Raw genomic sequence first — 25,483 nt, forward strand, 5'->3', positions numbered from 1 at the left:
GTGGGGACTGTTTTGATTACATTTATTTATATCCTCAACATTTTACATGGTGAATGGCATATAGTTTATCTATCATCTATTTCTAGTTGTCATCTCTATTTTTATTTACAGTTATCTATCAACTATTTATTTTATCCATATATATAATTTTTCTATAATCATCTATCTATCATCTATCTATCTATCTATCTATCTATCTATCTATCTATCTATCTATCTATCTATTCATCTATCTATCTCTCCATCCATCCATCCACCCATCCATCTATCCATCTATCTATTCATCTATCTATCTATCTATCTATCTATCTATCTATCTATCTATCTATCATCTATTCATCTATCTATCTATCTATCTCTTGACTACTTTATATCAATAATCAATAATCCCATTGGGTGGGGTGCTCACTCTATTAACATTGATCATAGTTCTTATATGATTAGTAAATGATCTTTGTGAATTTCTGCAAAACAATGTACATCACCCTGAATCCTACCTAATGAAAGGTGTTCATTTCTTACACAGTGACCATGGGAAGTGCCACATGGCCTGAATTTGTCTGCAATTAGCTAAAGCTTTTTTTTGGATCTATTTAGTCATACAGCCTTCATCTCCAAATACGTCTTTCCTGAGGGAATTCTTAGAAGTAGGGTAGTACAGTTTGATTTCTAGCTTATGTTGTGTACCACATAGCGGGGCCATGTAACTTAGTGTTTTCAATTTGATAAAATGTCTATTAAAAAAAAAAAAACCTATACAAGTAAAGGGGAAATGTAACTGGTCTATGCAATATACCTGTAAACAATGCATGTCCTCTAACTATCTCTTCATCAAAGGATTAAAATATCTACAAGAATTCAATGAAACATTTCAGCAGGCTGGCGATAAATTAGACTAATTGTGTCAAATTTAAACAGAAACAGTTAGTTAAACAAGACATACAGATCACTGTGGGCCATATATTGACTGTAAAATGTACATATTGACATTATCTCCATTCTGTTATAATCTTTTGTTAGATATTTCTCAATTACACTTTAATTAGGTTCACTCTGTAATAGACAGTGTTGCTGGTGGCTGTGAGCACATATTCTACACCTCTGCTTTAGAGGACAGAAGGCCAAGACTGGAAGGAAAACAGCCAATCGCTTGTGGCTGGGACAGTTTTTCTTCCTTTATTTTTGGAAACTAACATAGTCCATTAGAAGCAGTCACAAGAATGCCTTGATGCAAGTGACCTGTTTCATCTGCCTTTTACCTCTTTCCTTTGGGCACATTTGAATTGAATCAAATTGTGTTGTATGTCACACTTAGAATGATTATGCTAACTTATGAATCAAAGAATTTTGGATCTACAAATGCAAAATATCATTTCCTGTTTTCCAGTTGTGTACTTGGGTGTGTTGTTCTTGAAAGTTGCACCTTAATGTCCAGGACATTAATTAATTAATGACTAGGAAATGATATATGACCCGCATATTTGGTGTAGAATAGGATACTGAAGAGGGAATCTATGTTTCTGTTATTTTGCTTTCAGGCATTTTTATTTCAGTGTGACAGTGGGAGGGAACTGGGAAATTGATCACAACTGGTGAGTTTATGAAGACGATATTTTTATTAATGGAAATTGGCTCCAGATTTGATTTTTATATTAAATAGCATCTCTCCAGTGCCTCATGTATAATTTTATTATTTTATGTCTTTTGAGAAAAAAGCCACAGCCTTCAAAATATTAATACACACTGTGTCTGAGGCTAGATTTAAACAAAGGAAGATGAGTTATCCTGATTCCAGACCTTGCCCTCTCTCTGTTGTATTACCTACCTTCTAGGAGCTATAATCAACAAGACATGAATTCAAAATTGGGCTCACGTACTTAGTAGCTATATGACTCTGGGAAAGCATCTTAATTTTGTTTCCCTCAATTCTTCATTTATAAAATGAGCTGGAGAAGTTCAGCAAACCAATCCTGTATCATTGACAAGAAAACCCCAATTGGGTCATGAAGAATCAGTCAGGATATCAGTTTTATATGAGTAGTCAAAAAAAATTCTAGGATCTTTTTTTCTCTAATTTAGTAACTATTAGTTATGATTATTACTATTGCTGCTAGTACTATTATTATTACATTTATTATTTCTCTTCCTGCTAAACATATCTTAGCCAGACAGGAAATGTTTTTATCAGTGAATACTTGAACATAATACGTCATATTTTTTCAGTCTCTATGATTGACATTATTTGCTCAAAAAAATAACTGTCTAAATGTATCCTGACCTGATGTGTTAGTTCCTTATTTAATCAATATTTTGCTCTGCTAAATACTTGTATTACAATGTATTTACTTTTTGTAATTTAATTTAACATTTCTCTTACCAATTTTTTTTTAAATCTTGCCTTCTGTCTTAGGATAGATACTAAATAATGGTTTCAAGGCAAAGAATGGTAAGGGGTTAAGTGACTTACTAGGGTCACAGATATCTGATATCAAATTGGAACCCATGACCTCCATTTTCCAGGCCTTGTTCTCTATCCACTGAGACACTTAGCTGCCTCCAATAAATAATGTAATAAATGTTTATCTTATTTCACATTGCATTTATTGGAAAAGAACTATGTGTCTTCAAAGTTAAGGAACACTAACAAATTACACATTTACTGATTAAAATCTTGTTGTAAGGCTGTATTTGAGATGGTTAGAGTACCCTAAGAATTAGGGATCTTGTCATCTAAAAGTTCCAAATATCTCTTGCCATTTTCTAGTTGAATATTGGGTTTTTTTCTTATTAGTTGCATCTGGGCCTGCATATTTTGGGTTGAATTAAGTACCAGAAGAAGCAATCCAATTTGATTACACAATAAACAAAAATGAAATATGTTCACACACATTAAAGAGACAGGGACTTAGTGAAATTTTCTCAGCTAACAAGCATATATTAAGTGCTTGCTGTGTTCCAGGCACTAAAATTGTTCATATAAAGAAAGATGACCATATTTTCCAGGCTTTAAATTAAAATTTTATTGGGGAAACTAATACATAAATAGCTATGGTCCTAAAAGATACATCCATTGTACCTGGAAAGTAATCTCAGAGGGAAGGCACTTGGTAGCTTCTTGGTGGGGAGGACTGAAAAAAGAATTCTATATAAAATTAAATTTGAGCTAGTAGTGAAGGAATCCAGGGATGCCAAGAGGTGAAGAAAAGGAGAGAGATTATTCCAGAAACATAAAATACCCAGGTAAATGCATATAGTTCAAGTGATGGTGTGTGATGGACTAGAAACAAGAAGTACTCCAAAATAGCTTGGTGGTAGAGTATTTGGAAAGGGATATGGGCAAAAAAGAGTGGAAACGTAGGAAAGGACAGCAAGTTTGTAAAGGGTTTGAAAAGCTAAATAGAGTTTAGTATTGATCCTGGAGGTAAAAAGGAACCACTGGAGTCTTTTTTTTGGAACATTATTCCTTGGTTACAATAATCACATTATTTCCCTCCTTCCCATCTACCCACCCTTCCCATTGCCAACATGCAATTTCTTTGGGTATTAGTTGTGTTTTTTATCAGAAACTATTTCCATGTTGTTGATGTTTGCACTAGGATGTTCATTTAGAGTCTATACACTGGAGTCTTTTTGAGTTGGAGTGAGGAGGTGACATATTCAGACATCAAAAATATCTTTGGCAGCTGAGCAGAGGAGCTTAAATGGGAGAAAAGAGAAATATTATCTCTTTTCTTTTCAATGAAATTCATTTCTGCCCCTTTTCTTATTTCTCTCTTGTTCCTTCTTTTCCCAAGTCCCTACTGAGTTTAGACTGAGCAGGCTAAGAACAAGGTGAATGGGAGTTCTTTGGGATATTTGTTTGAGATTACCAACCTAATAGTGGGACAAAGTTATGGATAAAAGGGCTGATTTTTTGTTGTTGATTATTTGTTTTTCCCTCTAGTTCCACATTCTGGATGAAAGTAGTTCAATTCAACAAAATTAATTCTAAAAAATTATGTTTAAGTTCCTACTATGAATAGTAATTGTTATCCTTGTGGGTGGAGGCAGAAATAAATTTTGGTTCTCATACTCATGGATTTTCAATTTATTTTTAGTAAAGTATTTACCGATGAGCAAGGTCTACGTTAATCTCTAATAGCCAAAATTGAAACCTGAAAGGCAAGTCTCAAAATAAATATCACCCATTGATGGGTTTACAGACATTTCTGTCTTTTCTTTTATTCTCTTTTTCTGTGTAACTCTTAAAAACTCTCTGGACTTGTATGCTCTGACACCTCAAGATGAAGAGACTACATTGTAAGTCCTTTCTTGAAGTATTTTTCACTATAAGTGGCACTTCTGGGGAACTAGAGGAAAGAAGGAAAGAAGGGGAAAGTGCTAGAAAATCTAGATGAAAATTACCTTCATCATTGATTGTTTTGGAATATTGTGAGATTCGATCCTTCATATGGCCATTGGAGGTAAGGGATTCACAGATATTCTAAATTTGGGTGTAGTGGGAGATTATAGTTCAGATTTCCCTGTCATTCCCTTCTACAATCTTAGAGTCAAAATACCAAGAGAAAAAGACAGACAAACTAAGTAAGGGTACTATTGAATTTTCACTGTCCAGATAGTGGTGAAGAATCTCAAATAAGGACATAAATTTAAGCTTTCCACTTAGAGCCACCATTACCAAAATAAGTCCATTTCAGTTCTACTTCAGGACTAATGTGTGAGTTTGCTTAAAGCTAGAGCAGCCCTTTTTAGAAGAAATATTCCAACCTTGAGTTTGGCAGGTGTGTAATGCAAATTTAATAACAGCCCTTTTTTACATTTACTGCAAGAATTGATTATTATGGGTTACAGAGAGAAGTGTCAGTCCTCACAGCAGCTGCTTGATTCAACTGAACTTTTAAATTATTTGCCCAAAACTCTCTATTTCTCCCATGCCTGCAAAGTGAACAATTGTCTGATCTTTGGCAGCAGGGAGACAGTGATCTTTGGCTTCTGCCAGCTGAGAAATGGTTTGTTTTCCTTTCAAGCTGCACAGTATTCTTAAAATTTTTTTTGACCATTAAATATTTTATAAGCCAGTTTCTAGCTGCTGAATGGCAAAATCTAATCAGACTGCAAATGTAGGACATCAAGGACAGAGCCACATTTCCTCTAACTGTGTTTTACTCAAATGGTTAATCTGTCCCTAAAACAACCCAATTGCTGATATGATAGTAGACCATTGTGAAATTTCTTCTTTCTAGAAAATGCATTCAGTCTGTTCTGAAAGAATATCAGTAGAATGACCACTTTTACAGTCGATCTGGATTTATTCTCTCTTTTAGTTTCTATCTGATAACATAAATCTTTCATGATCATCATGGTCATGTTGTAGCTAGTTCTACAAATGGTCACCTTTCCAGACAATCTCCCTTGATAAGATAAAAAGTCATAGATTCTGAAAAATAAAACACATAAATATGGAGTCTGACATTTGAGAGAAAGTAGAATATTATAAAAAAATTAAAAAGTTTTCCAAAAAGGATAAGTTCAAATTATTCTACATAGCATTCAAGGTCCTTCATAACCTTGGCATCATATTTAATTTAATTTTTTTTAATTTTACCTGTGATTTCTTAGGTATATCAATGATGATTACACTCCCATTAAACTCCTAATTTGAGATTTGTACATTCTCAACACTCTTATAATTTTAAAAAAAGTTGCATAGGGCATTAGAGAGATTAAATGCAGATCTTGAACCCCAATATTCTTGGTTTTGAATCTGGTTTAGGTCTCTATCCACCAAAGAACCACTCCTTCATCTTGACCTCATCTTATCTAGCTATTCCTATATATTTGGTTCCCCAGGATTTTCCTTCTGCTTAACTTAGGATGGCCTTTTTATTGTCATTTTGTTTCTGCATCTTCTCTTTCTATAACTTATTTTTTTTTGTTCACTTCTTTTTTTTTAATATATTTTATTTGATCATTTCCAAGCATTATTCGTTAAAGACATAGATCATTTTCTTTTCCTCCCCCCCAACCCCCATAGCCGACGCGTAAGTCCACTGGGCATTAGATGTTTTCTTGATTTGAACCCATTGCTTTGTTGATAGTATTTGCATTAGAGTGTTCATTTAGAGTCTATCCTCTGTCATGTCCCCTCAACCTCTGTATTCAGGCAGTTGCTTTTTCTCGGTGTTTCCACTCCCATAGTTTATCCTTTGCTTATGAATGGTGTTTTTTTTCTCCTGGATCCCTGAAATTTGTTCAGGGACATTACCCCGCCCCTAATGGAGAAGTCCATTACGTTCGATTATACCACAGTGTATTAGTCTCTGTGTACAATGTTCTCCTGGTTCTGCTCCTCTCGCTCTGCATCACTTCCTGGAGGTTGTTCCAGTCTCCATGGAACTTCTCCACTTTATTATTCCTTTGAGCACAATAGTATTCCATCACCAACATATACCACAGTTTGTTCAGCCATTCCCCAATTGATGGGCATCCCCTCGTTTTCCAGTTTTGGGCCACCACAAAGAGCGCAGCTATGAATATTTTTGTACAAGTCTTTGTGTCCATTATCTCTTTGGGGTACAGACCCAGCAGTGCTATGGCTGGGTCAAAGGGTAGATATTCTTTTGTCGCCCTTTGGGCATAGTTCCAAATTGCCCTCCAGAATGGTTGGATCAGTTCACAACTCCACCAGCAATGAATTAATGTCCCTACTTTGCCACATCCCCTCCAGCATTCATTACTTTCCTTTGCTGTTATGTTAGCCAATCTGCTAGGTGTGAGGTGATACCTCAGAGTTGTTTTGATTTGCATCTCTCTGATTATAAGAGATGTAGAACACTTCTTCATGTGCTTGTTAATAGTTTTGATTTCTTTATCTGAGAACTGCCTATCCATTTCCCTTGCCCATTTATCAATTGGAGAATGGCTTGATTTTTTGTACAATTGATTTAGCTCATTATAAATATGAGTAATTAAACCTTTGTCAGAGGTTTCTATGAAGATTTTTTCCCAATTTGTTGTTTCCCTTCTGATTTTAGTTATATTGGTTTTGTTTGTACAAAAGCTTTTTAGTTTGATGTAGTCAAAATTATTTATTTTACATTTTGTGATTCTTTCTATATCTTGCTTGGTTTTAAAGCCTTTCCCCTCCCAAAGGTCTGACATGTATACTATTCTGTGTTTACCCAATTTACTTATGGTTTCCTTCTTTATGTTTAAGTCACTCACCCATTTTGAATTTATCTTGGTGTAGGGTGTGAGGTGTTGATCTATTCCTAGTCTCTCCCACACTGTCTTCCAATTTTCCCAGCAGTTTTTATCGAATAGTGGATTTTTGTCCCAAAAGCTGGGATCTTTGGGTTTATCGTATACTGTCTTGCTGAGGTCGTTTTCCCCCAGTCTATTCCAGTGATCTTCCTTTCTGTTTCTTAGCCAGTACCAAATTGTTTTGATGACTGCTGCTTTGTAATATAGTTTGAGGTCTGGGACTGCAAGGCCCCCATCATATGTGTTTTTTTTCATTATTTCCCTGGATATCCTTGATCTTTTGTTCTTCCAAATGAACTTTGTTATGGTTTTTCTAAATCAGTGAAGAAGTATTTTGGTAGTTCAATGGGTATGGCACTAAATAGATAAATAAGTTTGGGTAGGATGGTCATTTTTATTATATTGGCTCGTCCTATCCATGAGCAGTTAATGTTTTTCCAATTGTTCAAGTCTAGTTTTAGTTGTGTGGCGAGTGTTTTGTAGTTGTGTTCATATAGTTCCTGTGTTTGTCTTGGGAGATAGATTCCTAGGTATTTTATTTTGTCTAAGGTGATTTTGAATGGGATTTCTCTTTCTAGTTCTTGCTGCTGAGCTGTGTTGGAGATATATAGAAAAGCTGATGATTTATGTGGGTTTATTTTGTATCCTGCAACTTTGCTAAAGTTGTTGATTATTTCAATTAGCTTTTTGGTTGAATCTCTAGGATTCTTTAAGTAGACCATCATGTCATCCGCAAAGAGTGATAACTTGGTCTCCTCCTTGCCTATTTTGATGCCTTCAATTCCTTTATCTTCTCTAATTGCTACTGCTAGTGTTTCTAGTACAATGTCAAATAGTAGAGGTGATAATGGGCATCCTTGTTTCACTCCTGATCTTATTGGGAATGCATCTAGTTTATCCCCATTGCAGATGATATTAGCTGTTGGTTTTAGATATATACTGTTTATTATTTTTAGGAATGACCCTTCTATTCCTATGCTTTCTAGTGTTTTTAATAGGAATGGGTGTTGTATTTTATCAAAGGCTTTTTCTGCATCTATTGAGATAATCATGTGGTTCTTGCTAGTTTGCTTGTTGATGTGGTCAATTATGTGGATGGTTTTCCTAATGTTGAACCAGCCCTGCATCCCTGGTATGAATCCTACTTGATCATGGTGAATGATCCTTCTGATCACTTGCTGGAGTCTTTTTGCTAGTATCCTATTTAAAATTTTTGCATCTATATTCATTAGGGAGATTGGTCTATAGTTTTCTTTCTCTGTTTTTGACCTGCCTGGTTTTGGAATCAGTACCATGTTTGTGTCGTAAAAGGAGTTTGGTAGAACTCCCTCTTTGCTTATTATGTCAAATAGTTTGTATAGTATTGGGGTTAACTGTTCTCTGAATGTTTGATAGAATTCACAGGTGAATCCATCAGGCCCTGGGGATTTTTTCTTAGGAAGTTCTTTGATGGCTTGATGGATTTCAATTTCTGATATGGGATTATTTAAGAATTCTATTTCCTCTTCTGTTAGTCTAGGCAGTTTGTATTTTTGTATATATTCATCCATTTCTCCTAAATTGGTGTATTTATTGCCATATAATTGGGCAAAGTAATTTCTAATGATTGCCTTAATTTCCTCCTCATTGGAGGTGCTGTCCCCCTTTTCACCTTTAATGCTGTGAATTTGCTTTTCTTCCTTCCTTTTTTTAATTAGATTGACCAGTACTTTGTCTATTTTGTTTGTTTTTTCAAAGTACCAGTTTCTTGTCTTATTTATTAAATCAATAGTTCTATCACTTTCGATTTTATTAATTTCTCCCTTAATTTTTAGGATTTCTAATTTGGTTTTCTGCTGGGGTTTTTTAATCTGATCGCTTTCGAGTTTTTTCAAGTGCATTTCCAATTGATTGAGCTCTGCTCTCCCTTGTTTGTTAATATGAGCTTTCAGGGATATGAATTTGCCTCTGATTACCGCTTTGGCTGCATCCCAAAAGGTTTGAAAGGATGTTTCGCCATTGTCATTTTCCTTGATGAAATTATTAATTGTTTCTATGATTTCTTCTTTAGCTAAACGGTTTTGGAGTATCATATTGTTTAATTTCCAATTGGTTTTAGATTTGGTTTTCCATGTACCATTACTAATCATTATTTTTATTGCCTTGTGATCTGAGAAGGCTGCATTCATTATTTCTGCTTTTTTGCATTTGTGTGCTATGTTTCTGTGACCTAATGTATGGTCAATTTTTGTGAATGTGCCATGTGGTGCTGAGAAGAAGGTGTATTCCTTTTTATTCCTATTTATTTTTCTCCATATGTCTATTAATTCTAATTTTTCTAAGATTTCATTCACTTCTTTTACCTCTTTCTTATTTATTTTTTGATTTGATTTATCTAAATTTGATAATGGTTGGTTTAAGTCTCCCACTAGTATGGTTTTATTGTCTATTTCTTCCTTCAATTCTCCTAGTTTCTCCATTAGAAATTTGGGTGCTATATTATTTGGTGCATACGTGTTGATTAATGATATTTCCTCATTGTCTAGAGTCCCTTTTAACAAAATATAATTACCTTCCCTATCCCTTTTGATCAGGTCTATTTTTGCATTGGCTTTATCAGATATCATGATTACCACTCCTGCCTTCTTTCTATCAGTTGAGGCCCAGAAGGTCTTACTCCATCCTTTAATTCTGACCTTGTGGGTGTCAACCCGCCTCATGTGTGTTTCTTGAAGACAACATATGGTAGGGTTTTGGATTCTAATCCATTCAGCTATTCGTCTACGTTTTATGGGTGAGTTCATCCCATTCACGTTCAAAGTTATGATTGTCATTTGTGGACTCCCTGGCATTTTGATTGCCTTCCCTAATTCTAACCTTTTCTTCTTCGGCTCTACCTTTTAGTCCAGTGATTTACTTTGAATCAGTCCCCCTTGCCCCCTCCCTTGATGTTTCCCTTTTTAGTCCCTCCCTTTTTGTTCCCTCCCCCTCCCCCCTCTCTTTCCCTCCCTTTTTGTTCTCCCTCTCCCCCTCCCCCCCTTGGTTTTCCCTTCTCCTTACCCTTGTTGTGTAAGATAGAATTCAAGATCCCAATGGATCTGGATGTTTTTCCCTCTCAGAGTTGATTTCCCTGAGATTGAGGTTTAAGTAAACCCCCCCCCTCTTCCTCTCCTTCTTATAGGAGTTTTCTTCCCCTCCCCTTCCCCTGTGAATCTTTGTGTGAGAACCATTATTCTATTTGGTCTTTCTTTACCCCCTATTTATACATTACATTTTCCCCACATATTAGTATACATAGGTTGATATAAATGTAGTCCTTATAGAAGAGAGTTTGAGTAAAAGAAGATAACATTTTTCCCCTTTCCTTAATATTTACCTTTTCAGGTATTCCTTGCTCTTTGATTTTCGGTATCAAACTTTCCACAGAGCTCTGGTCTTTTCTTTGCAAAAAGTTGGAAGTCTTCTATTTTGTTGAATGCCCATACTTTCCCTTGGAAGTATATAGTCAGTTTTGCTGGGTAGCTAATTCTTGGTTGGAGACCCAGCTCTCTTGCCTTTCTGAAGATCATGTTCCATGCCTTACGATCATTCAGCGTAGAACTTGCAAGGTCTTGTGTGACCCTGATTGGCATTCCTTTATATCTAAATTGTCTTTTTCTGGCTTCCTGTAGGATTTTTTCTTTTGTTTGATAGCTTTGGAATTTGGCAATTACATTCCTGGGAGTTGTCTTTTGGGGGTTTAGTGTAGAAGGTGTTCTGTGAGCTCTGTCAGTGGATGTATTGCCCCCTTGTTCTAGAATCTCTGGGCAATTTTCTTTGATTATATCTTGTATCACCATGTCCAGTTTGGTGTTTATTTCTGGCTTTTCTGGGAGTCCAATTATTCTTAAATTTTCTCTTCTCCCCCTGTTTTCCAGATCTATCACCTTGTCGGTGAGATATTTTATGTTCTCTTCTAATTTCTTGGTGTTTTGGCTTTGCTTTATTAGTTCTTGCTTTAAAGCCTGGTTTTCTTTTACAGTTTGGTCAAACTGGTTTTATAGATGCGTGAATTTCTTTTGCATCATTTCCCACTTTTCCTCCCAGAGGGCTTCCATCTTTTTGGTCCTTTCTGATTCAAATTCTTCATGGGTTTGTGGAGAGTTTCTATTTCCTTTGGAAGATTTTGGAGAATTTTCTTGTATATCTTCTTCTATCTGCTCTGTATTTTGTATTTTGGCTCCATAGAATGTGTCCAGAGTCGCCCCTTTCTTCTTATTTTTCTTGGTATTTTGGGGCTTCTGTGCTTCTGTGGAGTTTGTCATCTCTGAACGTGGAGGATTGGCTTTTCTTGTCTTTGTCTGGTGATCAGAGGCTTTAGTCCTGGGCAGATGTTGGTTCTATGAGCGTTCCCTGGGTTAAACTGAATATGCCTCACTGGAACTGGAATGGAAGGGTCGGACCACGAGGCCACACTCTCCCCCTGGCTCGATTTCCGGAAGTTGCCTTCAGAATCCCTGGCCGTGAGGCTGTTTCGTTGGCCTGCGGGGGGATGGGCTGCCGCTTCCCCAAGCTCCGAGAGCACAGACTTTCACTGAGACTTGGATAGCAGGATCCAGCCCGTGAGGCTGTCTTGCCCGCCCTGAGGGTTGCTGTTGTTTTGACCAGCTCTCTGCAGCGGAGGCCCCAGGCAGTAACTTTCACCCGGACAGACCGGCTCTTTGCAGCGGAAGCCCCAGGCAGTAACTTTCACCCGGACTGGGACTTGGGTAGAAGACCCTGAGGGTTGTTGTTCCTCAGACCCTGCTCTCTGAGCCCAGCACAGCTGCCGCTTCCGCGAGCCTTGGACTCTGCGCTCCTACCCCTGAGGTCCGAGGGATCTCGGGTTCTGGCTTTTAAGGGGAGCCGTACCTTTTGAACCGGGTCCAGGTCCAGGAGGAGGGTTCCCAGGGTCTGTGCTGTTGATCGTTTTGAATTTCGGCGCCTTAGGAGCTTCTAGTTTGAGATCGGTCGGGAAGGGTTTTCCGGAGATCTGAACTTCAGCTTTCTCTAAGCCGCCATCTTAACCGGAAGTCTCTATAACTTATGATCATGAGTTTCTTGCCATTTTCATGATCTTGCTACTGATATTTGGAGCCTTCTCTTTTTCTGCCAGTCATATGTCACTTCTCATTCAAGACTTGCCTAAAAATCCACTTTGCTTCCATCAATGTATAATTGAATTTTTCCCCTCTGAATTTCTGTAAAACTCATTATCTTAAACTGGCAATACTCTGATTCTTTGATAGATTTGATGTAAGTATTACTTCTGATAATGAAAATTCTGATTCAATTTCACCAGGAGGTGGAGTAAGGGATAAAAAGGGATGAAGGAGTGCAATATGACACAAGGGCCTTCCTTGTGTTCTTTTGATTTAGTTATAGTTTGTTTGCTACATCTATATAAAGCATAATCCCATAACTAACTTTTGGAGAAAAGGGTAGAACTTTAAAAAAGCAGATTTAGCTAGTTGTCATAGGAACAACAACAACAACCACAATACTTCTTGATAATTAGATTGTCCAACAATTGAATGAGGGAATGAGTCTCTGAAGAAGATGGCAGCTTCTCTTTCACTATATTTCTTCAAGTGTAGGTAAGATAACTACTTTCTTGTAGGGTTGTAGCGGTTGTCCTCAGGCATAATATATTGTACCAGAAAGCCTCCAAATCTAAGATTCTGTGAATCTATATCATGATAATGTATTTCTAGGTTCATAACAAGTCTTCAGGAAATTGTTGTTATTAATTTTTGGATTCTTTTGGATTTGGGAAGGGTTATTTATTTTTTCATGCCTTTTATTGTACTCTCACTGAAACAACAAATATTTATTGACTACGTGAATCAAGGAAGAAACTGTTATTTTAAGAATAAATGAAATCCTGATCTAAGAAGCATTAATTCCAGATATGTTTGGCTCATTTTTCTTTAAAAATAAGTTGATAGAAAATGAGAGAGATTTGAGATTTTCCAAATTGTTGTCAATCTTGTTAAGTAAATTTAAGCTGGATAAAATCTTTGTCTGGAGTCTCAGGTTCCCCTGAGGAGGAGGATGAAAGGAAAAGAGAAATGTGTCTTACAACCTTGGCTTGTAAGAGGGCTTGACTGCTTGAGCTCATTCTCATTCTTCATCAAAGGGGTTTGAATGCCCTTCCCACACAATAGAATGTTTTATTATGAAGCATAAGTAAGGAAAAATGTATTGGGATACAAGTTATTTGATAATGTTAAACTTTTAAAAAATAAGTGAATATTCATACAAGAAAACTTCAACCTATATGACTGGAGAGTGAAGTAATTATAGACTGTTGGAACTAGAAGAAGTATTAGAGATTATCCACTCAAATTACTTGCTTTGATCAAATTTATTTTCTACTTAAAAATTGTATCTATCACTTAGGAATAAAGTTTTATGTTCTTATTCTGACTTTAATGTATGTCCATAATCTGGTTTCTACCTTCCTCCTTGTCATTACCTGATACTCTCTTCCATGTTTTTATTTTTAATTTATTTTTAATTTTTTTGTTTTACCAAATGCTTCCTCCTCCCACCTATTCCTTTTGCTTCATTACATTCACAGGCTCATAAATTTAGGACTGGTAATTCCTTAGTAGTCAACAAATCTTCCCAATTTGTAAATGTAATGGTTGAAATTAAGAATTAAGTAAATTAGTCCCATCAGTATTAAGTGGGCAGGCCAGGATTTGAACTCAGGTCCTTTGACCCTAATGTGATGAGACATAAATTTTATTATCTTCCTAATCTTTCTAATCAATCATACTGCCTCTCCTTATAATGCTTGAAATGTACTTTTCCTTATCCAATCGTTGTTCAAGTCTTTGAACCTTTCAAGGCTCAATTAATTTGCTTCTTCCTCCATCAATCATTTTCCTTAAAAATTTCCTTAATAATTTCCGTATTTATACTAGACATTATTGCGAATATGTTCTATGCCCAACTCCATAGATGGGCTATATTTAATTCTAAGCTCAATAAGGTTAGGAATCAAAGATTCAGACTTGAAAGAAAACCTACAAAATATCTAGAGTGTAGCATTGGAAAACTGGAAAAGGAAACCTAGAAAATATCTAGAGGGTAACCATTTGAAGACAATAATGTAGATTAAAAGGAAAAGCTAGTTGGCACCATGGATAGTGGTCAGCCTGGAGGCAAAGACTCATCTTCCTGAGTTAAATCTGTTGCTGGATAGACACTTACTAGCTGGGCTGCCCTGGGCAAGTCTCTTAACACTGTTTGTCTCAGTTTCCTCATCCATAAAATGAGCTGGAGACAGAAATGAGAAACTATTCCAGTATTTCTGCTAAGAAAACTCCAAAAGGGGTCACAAAGAGTTGGATATGACTGAAAACCAACTAAACAAAAAAAACATGGAAACATTTTTTACATCATCTAGCTCTTTCAATTTTATAGATGAAGAAACAGGTCCAAAATATTAATTTAGTTTTTGAGGTGACAGCAGAAGTCAGGATTTGTAGCCAGGTCTGGTGACTTCAACCTCATTCTTCTTTCTTTTTTCCTGGGCTGTTGTTTTAGGCTTCTGAATCTTCAGCACTTACCTATATACTTTACACATTTGAAACCCTGACCTTCCATCTTAGAATCAATACTTTGTATTGGTTCTCAGTCAGAAGAGTGGTGAGGGCTAGGCAATGGGGGTCAAGTGACATGCCCAGGCTCACACAGCTAGGAAATGTCTGAGACCAGATTTGAACCTGGGACTTCCTGCCTTCTGGTCTTGATTTCTATCCACTGAGCCTCTTCAGCTCCCCCTCCTTTTTGCTAAATAGATTTTTAATAAATGTTATATGAAAGGGAATATAGACTAACTCCATTCAGAGTGGTACAGTGAGTTGCTCAAAAAGACACAATTAGTGATAAAGCAAAGACTAGAATTTAACTGAGTCTTTTGATGTATAATCCAACGTTCTTCCCTTTAAAGCACAATAATGTGTATTCTATAGCTAGTTACTGAAAAAAGTGATTTAAAAAACTTACATATTTTTCTCTATATCATTTGGTCTATTTATTGCAGTAACTTAAATAACATATTGGTTGGTCTTTGATTTCTATACCTTTGGTAGGCAAAGGAAAATTTAACTTTTAAGAAACTAATTAAAAAGAAATTTCTTTTGTAATTTCTTTATGGAAGAAATTTAATTAGGAAAAAAATCACTTTTAGCTTTTATCCCTGTTTTTAAAATCCAGTATTCAATTCTTAATTTATCATTTGCATTTGGGAACATCTCCTTTTTTCCACTGTGGTTAGTACATTTCCCTGTAGGGCACTGACTTCTGTTTCTGGGTCTCAGATATTCTCCCCCAAAGAAGATAGATATCAACTGGATGTAAACTGGTAATCTTGTTAACAATGGCCTTGGTAAGGGGTAAATCACAAGACTTAGACTTCAGGCCTTTCTAGGATGGTCAAAAATTGATATGTACTTGAAGAACATAAAGAATATAAATAATCCTCCTCCCCTTTCCCTTTCAACCATGGAATAATGAATTACAATGAAAAAAAAAAACTCAAGCCAATTTATATGAATTTTATGAATGCCAGAACTCTCAAACCTATACACTGAAGTGGGATGTTTAATATAAATCAGAAACCTTAGTTGGCACCTCACAGAACAAGGAATGAAAGAAAATATGTACTATTTTGTGTTGCAGAAAATTAGATGTAAGAAAGCTCCTTAAAAAACCCCAAAAGAATAATATTTTAAATCCCACAATGGCAGGAAGCCAGGTAGGAAATCACTGATGATATTTGATAGGAAGGGTATAAAAGGGTGGCCAAAAAGAGGTCAGCAAAGATTCAAAACACTTTGCTTTGGTCCTTAAGAAGAGAGATAGTAAGGTATGTCTCATCGAATTGTCTTTTGAATATGTGAATTTACTCAGTCTACTAGTGAAAAATTGTGAAGGTCTTCAGATTAGACTTCAGAGATTTAGCTTCTCCCACCCCTACAGGTTTAAATAATGTTGCATATTATAGCTTTTATGTTCTATCTCTTTAAAAAACTATATTATGTTTCAAGAGAATTGAAAACTTATTAACAATAAGCAAAAATTACTAATTTCAATTTAAACTGTTCTTTCTTCTTGAGAGATTTTCATTCTGATGAGGATTAATCTGAGTATAAACTCCTTGAAGATAAACTTTTTTTTCTCAATTGTGTCTTTGTATTTCTGGGGCCCATTATAGTACTGTGTATATAGTAAATATTAAGAGATGTTTTGGGTTGGATAACATATAAAGAGATAAAGTTCCATGATGGAACATTAGGCATCAACCTGTAGAGTGAGAAACTTTTTGTTGCAGAGAAGTAAATGTCAGGATTGTGCTGAAAAATTGACAGACTTTCTTAGAGGAAAAAAAAAGATATTTAAGGCATACTTTTGATTTTAATATTCATTATTTCCTTCATTTTTTAAGTCTTCATGATAAAAACGAGCACAACTTGATGCATTTCCTATTTTCTGAGGTCTAAATAAATGTTTGCTCTAATATTTCAATACTTTTCTCTGTTTATCTCTTGTGAATCTATTTTCTATGTCACTTTATTTTTCACTGGAGATTTCAGATTTTCCTCTGTTTTATCATTCTTGTAATTTGTTTTATTGTTTTCTGTTGTCCTTTAGCTTCCATTAGTCCAATTCTAATTTAAGGAAGCTATTTTCTTCTTTAAATGTAACTTAACACACTGTAGTGGAACTCAAGATAATCATTCTGTGAAGAGAAAACTCAAAGAAAGTCAGCAAAAGTAACTAAAGTATACATATGCTATTGTTTGACTAAATTATGAAGCATAGAAGCTTAATGGTAAATAAATTAAAATAGTATGTATGATCTGATTATCAGATATGATAATAAAAGAATGCCCCTTGTAACCTTATCAATGTAATGTTAGGAAGAAAAAAACAAAATCTATTTTGCATAATAATCCAGCTAATAGAATTTATTACTTCCAAAGTTTAAAAAACATAATGTATAAATAAATACCAGAAGAGTTTAGTTCTGTTCATGGATGTTGAATCTACCTCACACTATTAAAGAAGCTAAGATAGTAGAACTCATCTTTATCCCATTGACTTGGATATCACAAAAGGATAACTTTTACCTCCCTCAGACTTCTTCTTTAGTCTCCTACCAGAGATAGAAGAAAGAATTGTGAATCTGTGTAGACTTGAGAGCTCCCTCAGATCATTTATTGATCTACTCATTGGCAAAGTAACCAACTAATTCAATATGGAGTGTGGGGTGGGATAAAAATGGCTAAAATATTCAAGCAAACAATATAGTTCACTGAGATACTTCTGTTTGAGTGAGTTCATTTAATTCAAAGGATTTCTGTGCTTTCTAGCAGACTTTAAAAAAATAATTTAAATCAAAATAACATATGTTGTCTAATATATATGAGGCATTGAGATATATCTTTGGACATATGAAATTTGCTGGTGAAAAAGACACTTTTTCACTGTGGGCGGATGTGGTATAAAATATTTTTTAAATTTAATTCTTACTACATCATTATATAAGGCTGACTTAAAACACAGTAATGTGGCAGTACCTAATACAGGGAACATTTGATTTCCAATCATAAAAATAATATGAACAACAACAAATGAAGGTATGAAAACATTAATGAATTTTAAGGTTGAATCCTCAGTGGAGAATTTATTTTCTCTCATTTAATTCGGGAATTTTCATTTATATGCCCTGAAACTTATTAATGTTCAGTAGATGTTCAACTATGACTAGAGAAATCATCCCACAGCACAGTGTGGCAACCACTAGAGACAGCAATTGTCAGATGGAAATTAATTGATTGTAATTGGCTCGCCATTGCATTGTACTCTGAAATTGTAGCTAATTAAAATCTCTGATTAAAAAACAAGAATCTAGCTCTTTATGTTGTATGTTATGTAAATGACTAAGCTGTTCATGTAGGAATGATCAGTGAATATCAATAAATGGGTAATAAGAAATTAAAGGAAAAGTTAGCTAACTGATAGTGAATTAATGTAGTGCAACAATCAGAGTAGCAGTTGAGAATATTGTATTTCACATCTAATTTCTTGATATGAGCTCTTGAATTTTAAGCATTTACTGTGGACGAATGCAGTCACAGAATCATTCACTGTATGGATGCCCACCTACAAATCCCAAATATTGAACACACCAAAATTATATGACCTTTAAATGACATTTTCCCCACACCTATATTGTGCAAGAGGGAATATGAGTATCCCCATTTCATTAGAGGAAGAAACTGAGGTTTAGCAATATGATGATGACATGGCTAGTATGTATCAAAGTAGAATTTGAAAGCATGTCATTTACCTCAAATACTCAACAGTTTAGGTAAAAACAAACCCATGCATATTAGGTGAAAATGATGAAACCATTGTTACCTTTAGTACAAATCATACTCAAAAGCCTCTATGTCCTTTTCATCTTTAAGACGCCATGGATTTATGATCCTTTTAGCATCAGGCTATTTATGGTGAGTCATGTAGAGATAGGAAGAATGTCTCTCAATGAAAGACATTAAGCCACCAAAGTTTCAGCTTGGGAAATGGAAAACCTGTTATAGTCCTTAACATGGTATCAGTAACAGGCATCCTATTACAGACAGCTTATATTTTAGAGGATAGCAAAACAACCTTTTCTTCTATGTCTATAGACCTATGACTTCATATTTATTAGCGACCTTTAGTGAAGACTATATACTAATGTTAGCAAATCTGTAACTTTTCTATCAATGATAGTCTTACAGAATCGCCTGATTTAGTAAAAGTCATATAGCTGGTATGCCAAAGGTAAGACTAGAACCTCTGTCTATTAGCACTCCAAGCCCAGCACCTTTTTGTTCCATGTCTCTCAATATTTGTCTGAAATCCTTGCAGATTTTTTCTATTACCTTCCCAATTCCTCTGTTATTTTCATGCTTATATTCAAGGGATGGTATTATGGCGTCTGGCAACTTGATTATTTGATTTTTTGACAATGATATTTCAATACAATATAATTGTTTTTCCTTTTTAAATTAATACATTTATAAATACATTATTCTAAAATGGGATCCCTAGGTTTCATCAAATCTTTCAAAGAAGTCCATGATAAATTATTTCAAAATCAGTAATTTATAACCTCAAAGATTGTCTAATATCAACCCATTGTTTTATAGATAAGGAAACTGAGTCCTAGAAACCTTTAAAATTATTCTAAAGATCACATAGATTTAATGTGGAAAGGTCAGATCTCAACCCTGGTTTTTAAATTTCCAAATTCATCACTTTTTCCTCTTTTACCGTGTTTATTCCCAGTTGGTTTTCTGAACATAGTATCATGATAATGAATTCCTTAGTATTTCTAAGCTGTGTATATACATATATATACATACATATATTATGTATTATGTACATGCATGCATGACATTAGTATACCTAATGCATAATATATGTCCATATTATATGATATGTATATATGATACAATATAATAAAATGTTACACATATTGACTTAAGATGTTATATGTGTATAAAATGTTATGCACACATATAATACATAAGTGTATATATGTCTGTATGTAAAACTGAAGTTCGGTAATGTATATACCAAAATTATTAGAATTTCTAAATCCTTTATAGAGCTTTGTTAATTATACAGATTTGTGTGTGTGAGAAAGACAGACAAAGAATGACATAAACATACTTCTATCTATCACCTCTAACAAATATTTGATCAGAAAGACCTGTATTATTGAAATTGAGCTTGCCTTCCATGGATAGAGATAGGTTGATACAGATAGAGGTGGCATCTATCTCTAACAAATATTTTCATCAGCCTCTGCATTAATGAATTTGGAATTTGTTTTAAAGAGATAGGTAGATAGGCAGACAGATAGACATAGAAAGATAGATAGATAGATAGATAGATAGATAGATAGATAGATAGATAGATAGATAGATACATGGATGGATAGATAAAAGAAAAATAGGTACTATCTTCATCTCTGTGTTTACATCTATCTATCCATCTCTCTATCTCTACCTATGGCTATAGAAATATTTATGTCTTTCTTTGATTCTTTTGCTACTAATCTGTCATCTAAAATAAAATACACGTTTAACAGTGCATACCCCATGCATTGTTGGAACCTCTAAACTTGGCAGTAGAGGTATTTTTAGGCTCTAATAAAAGATATCTCCCCTGAGCCCTAAGCTTTGATAGGGAACACACTGTCAATAAGAGCAGCATGAAGAAGAGTATTCATATAAGGCATTACTTGCAATGGCAAACCAATAATATCCTCCTATGTCCATCCCTAGGCTAAATGCTGCTCTGACTTTTCTCTTCTTGTCTCCTTCCTGGCTGTTTTTTAAGTCCATTTTAGCCAAATTCCTTTTGTGTAGATATGTTGAAGGAAATAAGGAAAGGCAGTTCACTCTATGATTGATTGTCATGCACTCCAACCCCTTGCCAAAGGATAGCCACAATTAGAGAATAGTAATATGAATATAATTTTCTATTGTATGAAAAATATTTATTTGATAAGATTTTCATAAATGATTCAAATGAACACCAAGTCCTCTCCTTCTAATATTTAATTGTTAGTGGTATTAGTATCATCCAATTAGAAAAGACCATGAAGCTTGAAAATATATCCCTTAAATTTCTTTTTTCCCCTTTTTTAAAATGAAAATTTGTTTTCTAAGATTATATGTCAATAAAATTTTCCAAAATCATTTTCTGACATTTTGACATTTATGTTCTCTCCTTCTTTCCATCTTGTTTATCATTTCTTATGGCTCAACAATATTTGATTAAAATCATGCACAATAACTTGTATAGCCAAAATACCCTTTGATGGACATCCTTTTAGTTTACAGTTCTTTGCTACAACTAAGAGAGCTGCTATAAATATTTTGTTAAAAACAGGTTCTATCCTCCATCTTTAATATTTTTGGGATATAGACCCAGTAGTTGTATTACTGGGTCAAAGAGTAGGCAGTTTGATGGCCATTTGGGCATGGTTTCTCCAGAATGGTTATATCTTTTCATAGCTCTGTCAATAGTACATTAGTGTCCTAATTTTCCACATCTTTTCCAATATTTATTTATGTTTCCTTTTTTGTCTTATTAGCCACTCTCATAGGTATGAGGTGGTATCTCAGAATTGTTTAATTTGCCTTTATTTAAATAATACTGATTTGGAACATTTTTATATGAATAAAGATAGTTTGCATGTTCTTATCTGAGAATTATTTTCATAACCTTTGACCATTTTGCAATTGGAGAATGACTTCCTTTCTTATAAATTTAATTCAGTTCTCCAAATATGTGAGAAATAAGGCTTTTGTCAGAGACTTAGTTTTTTTGTTTTTTTTTTTACTTCAGTTTGTTGTTTCCCTTTCTAATCTTGGTATCATTGATACTGTTCAAAAACTTCTTAAAAATTTAATTCTGTCAAAATTACCTATTTTATGTCTCATAAATCGTATGTCTTGTTGCTGCATAAATTCTTCCCTTATCCACAGATCTGACAGGAAGACAATTTTATACTCCCTTAATTTGCTTATATTTTTGTTCTTTATATCTAAATCGTGTATCCATTTGGACTTTCCCAGGGTATATGGTGCAAGATCTTGGTCTGTGCCTAGTTTCTGCCATACTATTTTCCAGTTTTCCCAGCAGTTTTGGTTGAATAAGGAATTCTTCTCCCAAAAGAATTGAATCTTAATGTTTGTCAAAAATGTTAATATGGTAATTTACTAATTTTTTTGTTGAGTGCCTAGTCTATTCATTGAGTATCACTCTATTTTCTAGCCAATACGAGATCATTCCAGTGATCATCACTTTGTAATACAGTTTGATTTGGTACAGCTAAGTCACCTTCCTTCACATTTTTTTCATTAATTCTGTTGATATTCTTGGCCATTTGCTCTTCCTTATGAATTTTATTATTATTTTTTCTAGCTCTATGAAATAATTATGGGTAGTTTGATATTTATACTGAATATGTACATTAATTAAGTATAATTATATATTTTATATCACTGTGGCCTATTCATAGCAATTAGTGATTTTCCCTTTTTCTAGATCTGACTTTATTTATCCAAAGTGTTTTTTATCATTGTGATCATAGAGTTCCTGGGTTTGTCTTGGCAGGTAGACTCCTTAATCAATTAATTATAGTTAAACTGAACTGAACCAAACTAGCCTAGAACTGAAATTCTGGCAATGATTTTCATATCAGTATATATGTAAGTGTATTTATTTACCCAGGCAGGGTGGTACATTTTCAGTGATCAGCTTTCATAACTGCAGAATTTGGCCTCAGTAACAAATGAAAGCATTTATTCAAAACAGGAAACCAACACTAGTGATCCAAAATAAAAAAAAATACAATACTGTTCCCATCATCCAAAATATATTTCATTCTATTTCAGAAAATGGAGGAGGGAGGGAAGGATAATAGCATTTTGTGGCTATTGTTTTTCAGTAGTTCTTGACTCTTGTGATCCTATTTGTTTTATTTTTGACAAAAAAAAAACCCTGGAGAGTAGTTTACTGTTTCCTTTTTCAGACCATTTTATGGATGAGAAAACTGAAGCAAACCATGTTAAGTGACTGCCCAGGATCATCCAGCTAATAAGTTTCTGAAGTCATATTTGAACTCAGATCTTCCTGACTCCAAGCCTTGTGTCCTATCTACTATACCACCATGCTATCCCAATAAATATTAATTTAAGTAATTAAATATAAGTATAAAATATCTGTATATAAGGACATGTGGACATATATGTATAAATCTATACACATATAGTTTTGTTTGTATGCATTTTTTGTGCTTGTGAGTATATTTTTTCCAGGAAAGGAAGCTAGATGTTGGGGCCAGAAGCTTGGCCATTCTGTCTTCCTCAGAGAGAGAACTATTATTCGGCTAGCCTTATATCTATCTCTATCCTTAAATACTATTAGTCTAGGGAATCTGACATTAAGTTGAAACCCCCTTCTAATCACTGTTTCATTCATTTTAGCGAGTAGCATCATCCCAGGCTTTATATCCCAAACTTCACCCTTTTCCCATCAAATACCAGTTCCACCACAAGCATACATAGCTAGTAGTAAGGAAACTCACTTAACCCATTTGACAGAAACAGAGAAATCAAAGAAAATGCAGCTCTGAGAATATACCCCAGACAACTGTTTAATTGCTCTTTTCACAAATTTTCCATTTTAGTCAAACAAATATTTTTATCACTCTGTCTCCATCTTCATAGCTCTGCATGGTCTTGTGCCATGCCTACAGTGTATCCCCTCTTCTCCACCACTTTCCCAAATATCTCTGATACTTCTTTCAAGTGTCAGCTTAGGTGTCAGTAAATATAAAAAGGAAGGTTTTTCACTCTCCTTTACCATTCCGTTGTTAGTAATCTTTGCACCTGCTTTTCAAGATTAGGTATGGGCTTCATTATTTACATGTTATCTCCTCTATTCTTCTGAATAAGTAGAATGTAAAGTTCTTGAGGGCAGATCCTTCTTTCTTTCCTTTCTTTTTTTAACTTTCTTTTGTTTTGTCTTTGTACTCCTGATATCCAGAACATATGAGGATAATGCCTCTTGATTTGAAATGACTTGCATAAGAAAAATGACTTTTCTACCTATATCCCTCAAAGAAAGCTAAGGAATAGCAAAAATCTGATTCTATTAAATAGGTGAATCCAACCTTCTTCACCCATGAAAGTCTGTTTGGGTATTTGTTGTATTAGCATTTTAATGATGCAATAAAGGGAGAGACACTGGAAGAATAATTGGTTCTGCTATTAGCCAATTAGAGCTGTAACTAAAAAACTAGAAATCCACATTGCCACTGAGGAGTCACAATATCAATTGATCAGATGTTTAATGTCATATGGATGCAATAAAAAAAGAGAGATGGGCATATCCATTTCTCATGTACCATATTTGTTAAAACCTAAATTAATGAAAGCAGACACAGAAAACTTTTATTATGTACCCTTTAACTCACTTTTTTTTACTGCTAATGTTTTCTAAACTGGTGATTTATGGGGGGGTGAGTCAACTGAATAAAATATAATTTAGAAATAGAACAATTTTATAAAGTGACCATATTCTACATAACTGGTCCCATATAAACAAAGGCATCAAGTTGTCTTGCTTGTCCATATTGTGCCATGGAGTCCTATGCTTCTTTTCCAGAAGAAAGTCTGTCAATACACATATTTCTATGATTGTTTTTGTGACTTTTTTTGTGACAAAATGGGTTTGATTTTGATGAGATACTGACTGTATTTTTCCTTCCCTTGTGCATTTCCTTTGACAGATACGACCACATATTCCACTGAACGATCAGAGCACTTTAAGCCGTGCAAAGACAAGGATCTGGCATACTGTCTGAATGAAGGAGAATGCTTTGTGATTGAGACCTTGACGGGGTCACACAAACACTGCCGGTAAGCCAGGGCCATCCACTGACCCACAATCTTGTCTGTTCAGTCTGTGCATAGCTGGGGAGAAAATGGAATGTGGCACAATACAGAGACAAACACCAAAACCATTGTGATGGATGAGTTTGAATTGTAAATATGGGAGGCCAAAGTGCCTCATCATCTCTAATATCTGTGCAATAGAAACCAGAAGTCAGAATGTTAAGTGCTAAATTGGTTGCACTCAGAAAAGTTTACCTATATAGGTATTATATTCTTATAATACTTATATTTAAATATTACTTAAATATTTAATATCATTCATTGTAAGACTCATACATGTCAAAGAATAATGTTCTCATTTATTCCCTAATGTTCAGAAATACTTATTTCTAATTAATTTCTAATTAAATAATTTCCTCCTTTGGAGGAAAGACAAAAGATATGATTGTGCAGTGTTGAACCACCAGGCCAAATAGCTTCTGCTCCCCTGTATCATCTCTAGTAGTCCACAGGCGTGTTCTAATGAAGTTATGGTGGTACGCTTTTTCCTCAGTTCAATAATTCCCTTGCAATTTATCATTTTAAAGGAAAACACACCTGCTCATAAAATGCCTTTTAGTAAGAATAATGAGCCCAATGCACCAACACAGCCCCATGCCAGGCTAGTGACTGAGCTGCAGAGCACAAAGCCAGTGGTGGGGTTATGGAAGGTGGCTGTTTATGACGTCTTCAGAGACACA

The 25,483-nt window shown here is 34.7% G+C and overlaps 1 protein-coding gene across 2 annotated transcripts in view; it reads left to right on the forward strand.

Annotated features, from left to right (window-relative positions):
- The window catches only part of NRG3 (neuregulin 3), a 1,175,669-nt gene that overhangs the window by 430,689 nt on the left and 719,497 nt on the right, over positions 1-25,483 (forward strand). For both annotated transcript variants that reach the window (XM_001365491.4, XM_056800197.1), the window contains exon 2: positions 24,638-24,767. In XM_001365491.4, the coding sequence (XP_001365528.1) occupies positions 24,638-24,767 (130 nt within the window). The remainder of the gene's footprint in view (positions 1-24,637; positions 24,768-25,483) is intronic.

The sequence above is a fragment of the Monodelphis domestica genome, chromosome 1 (assembly GCF_027887165.1).
Source record: "Monodelphis domestica isolate mMonDom1 chromosome 1, mMonDom1.pri, whole genome shotgun sequence".
NCBI lineage: Eukaryota > Metazoa > Chordata > Mammalia > Didelphimorphia > Didelphidae > Monodelphis > Monodelphis domestica.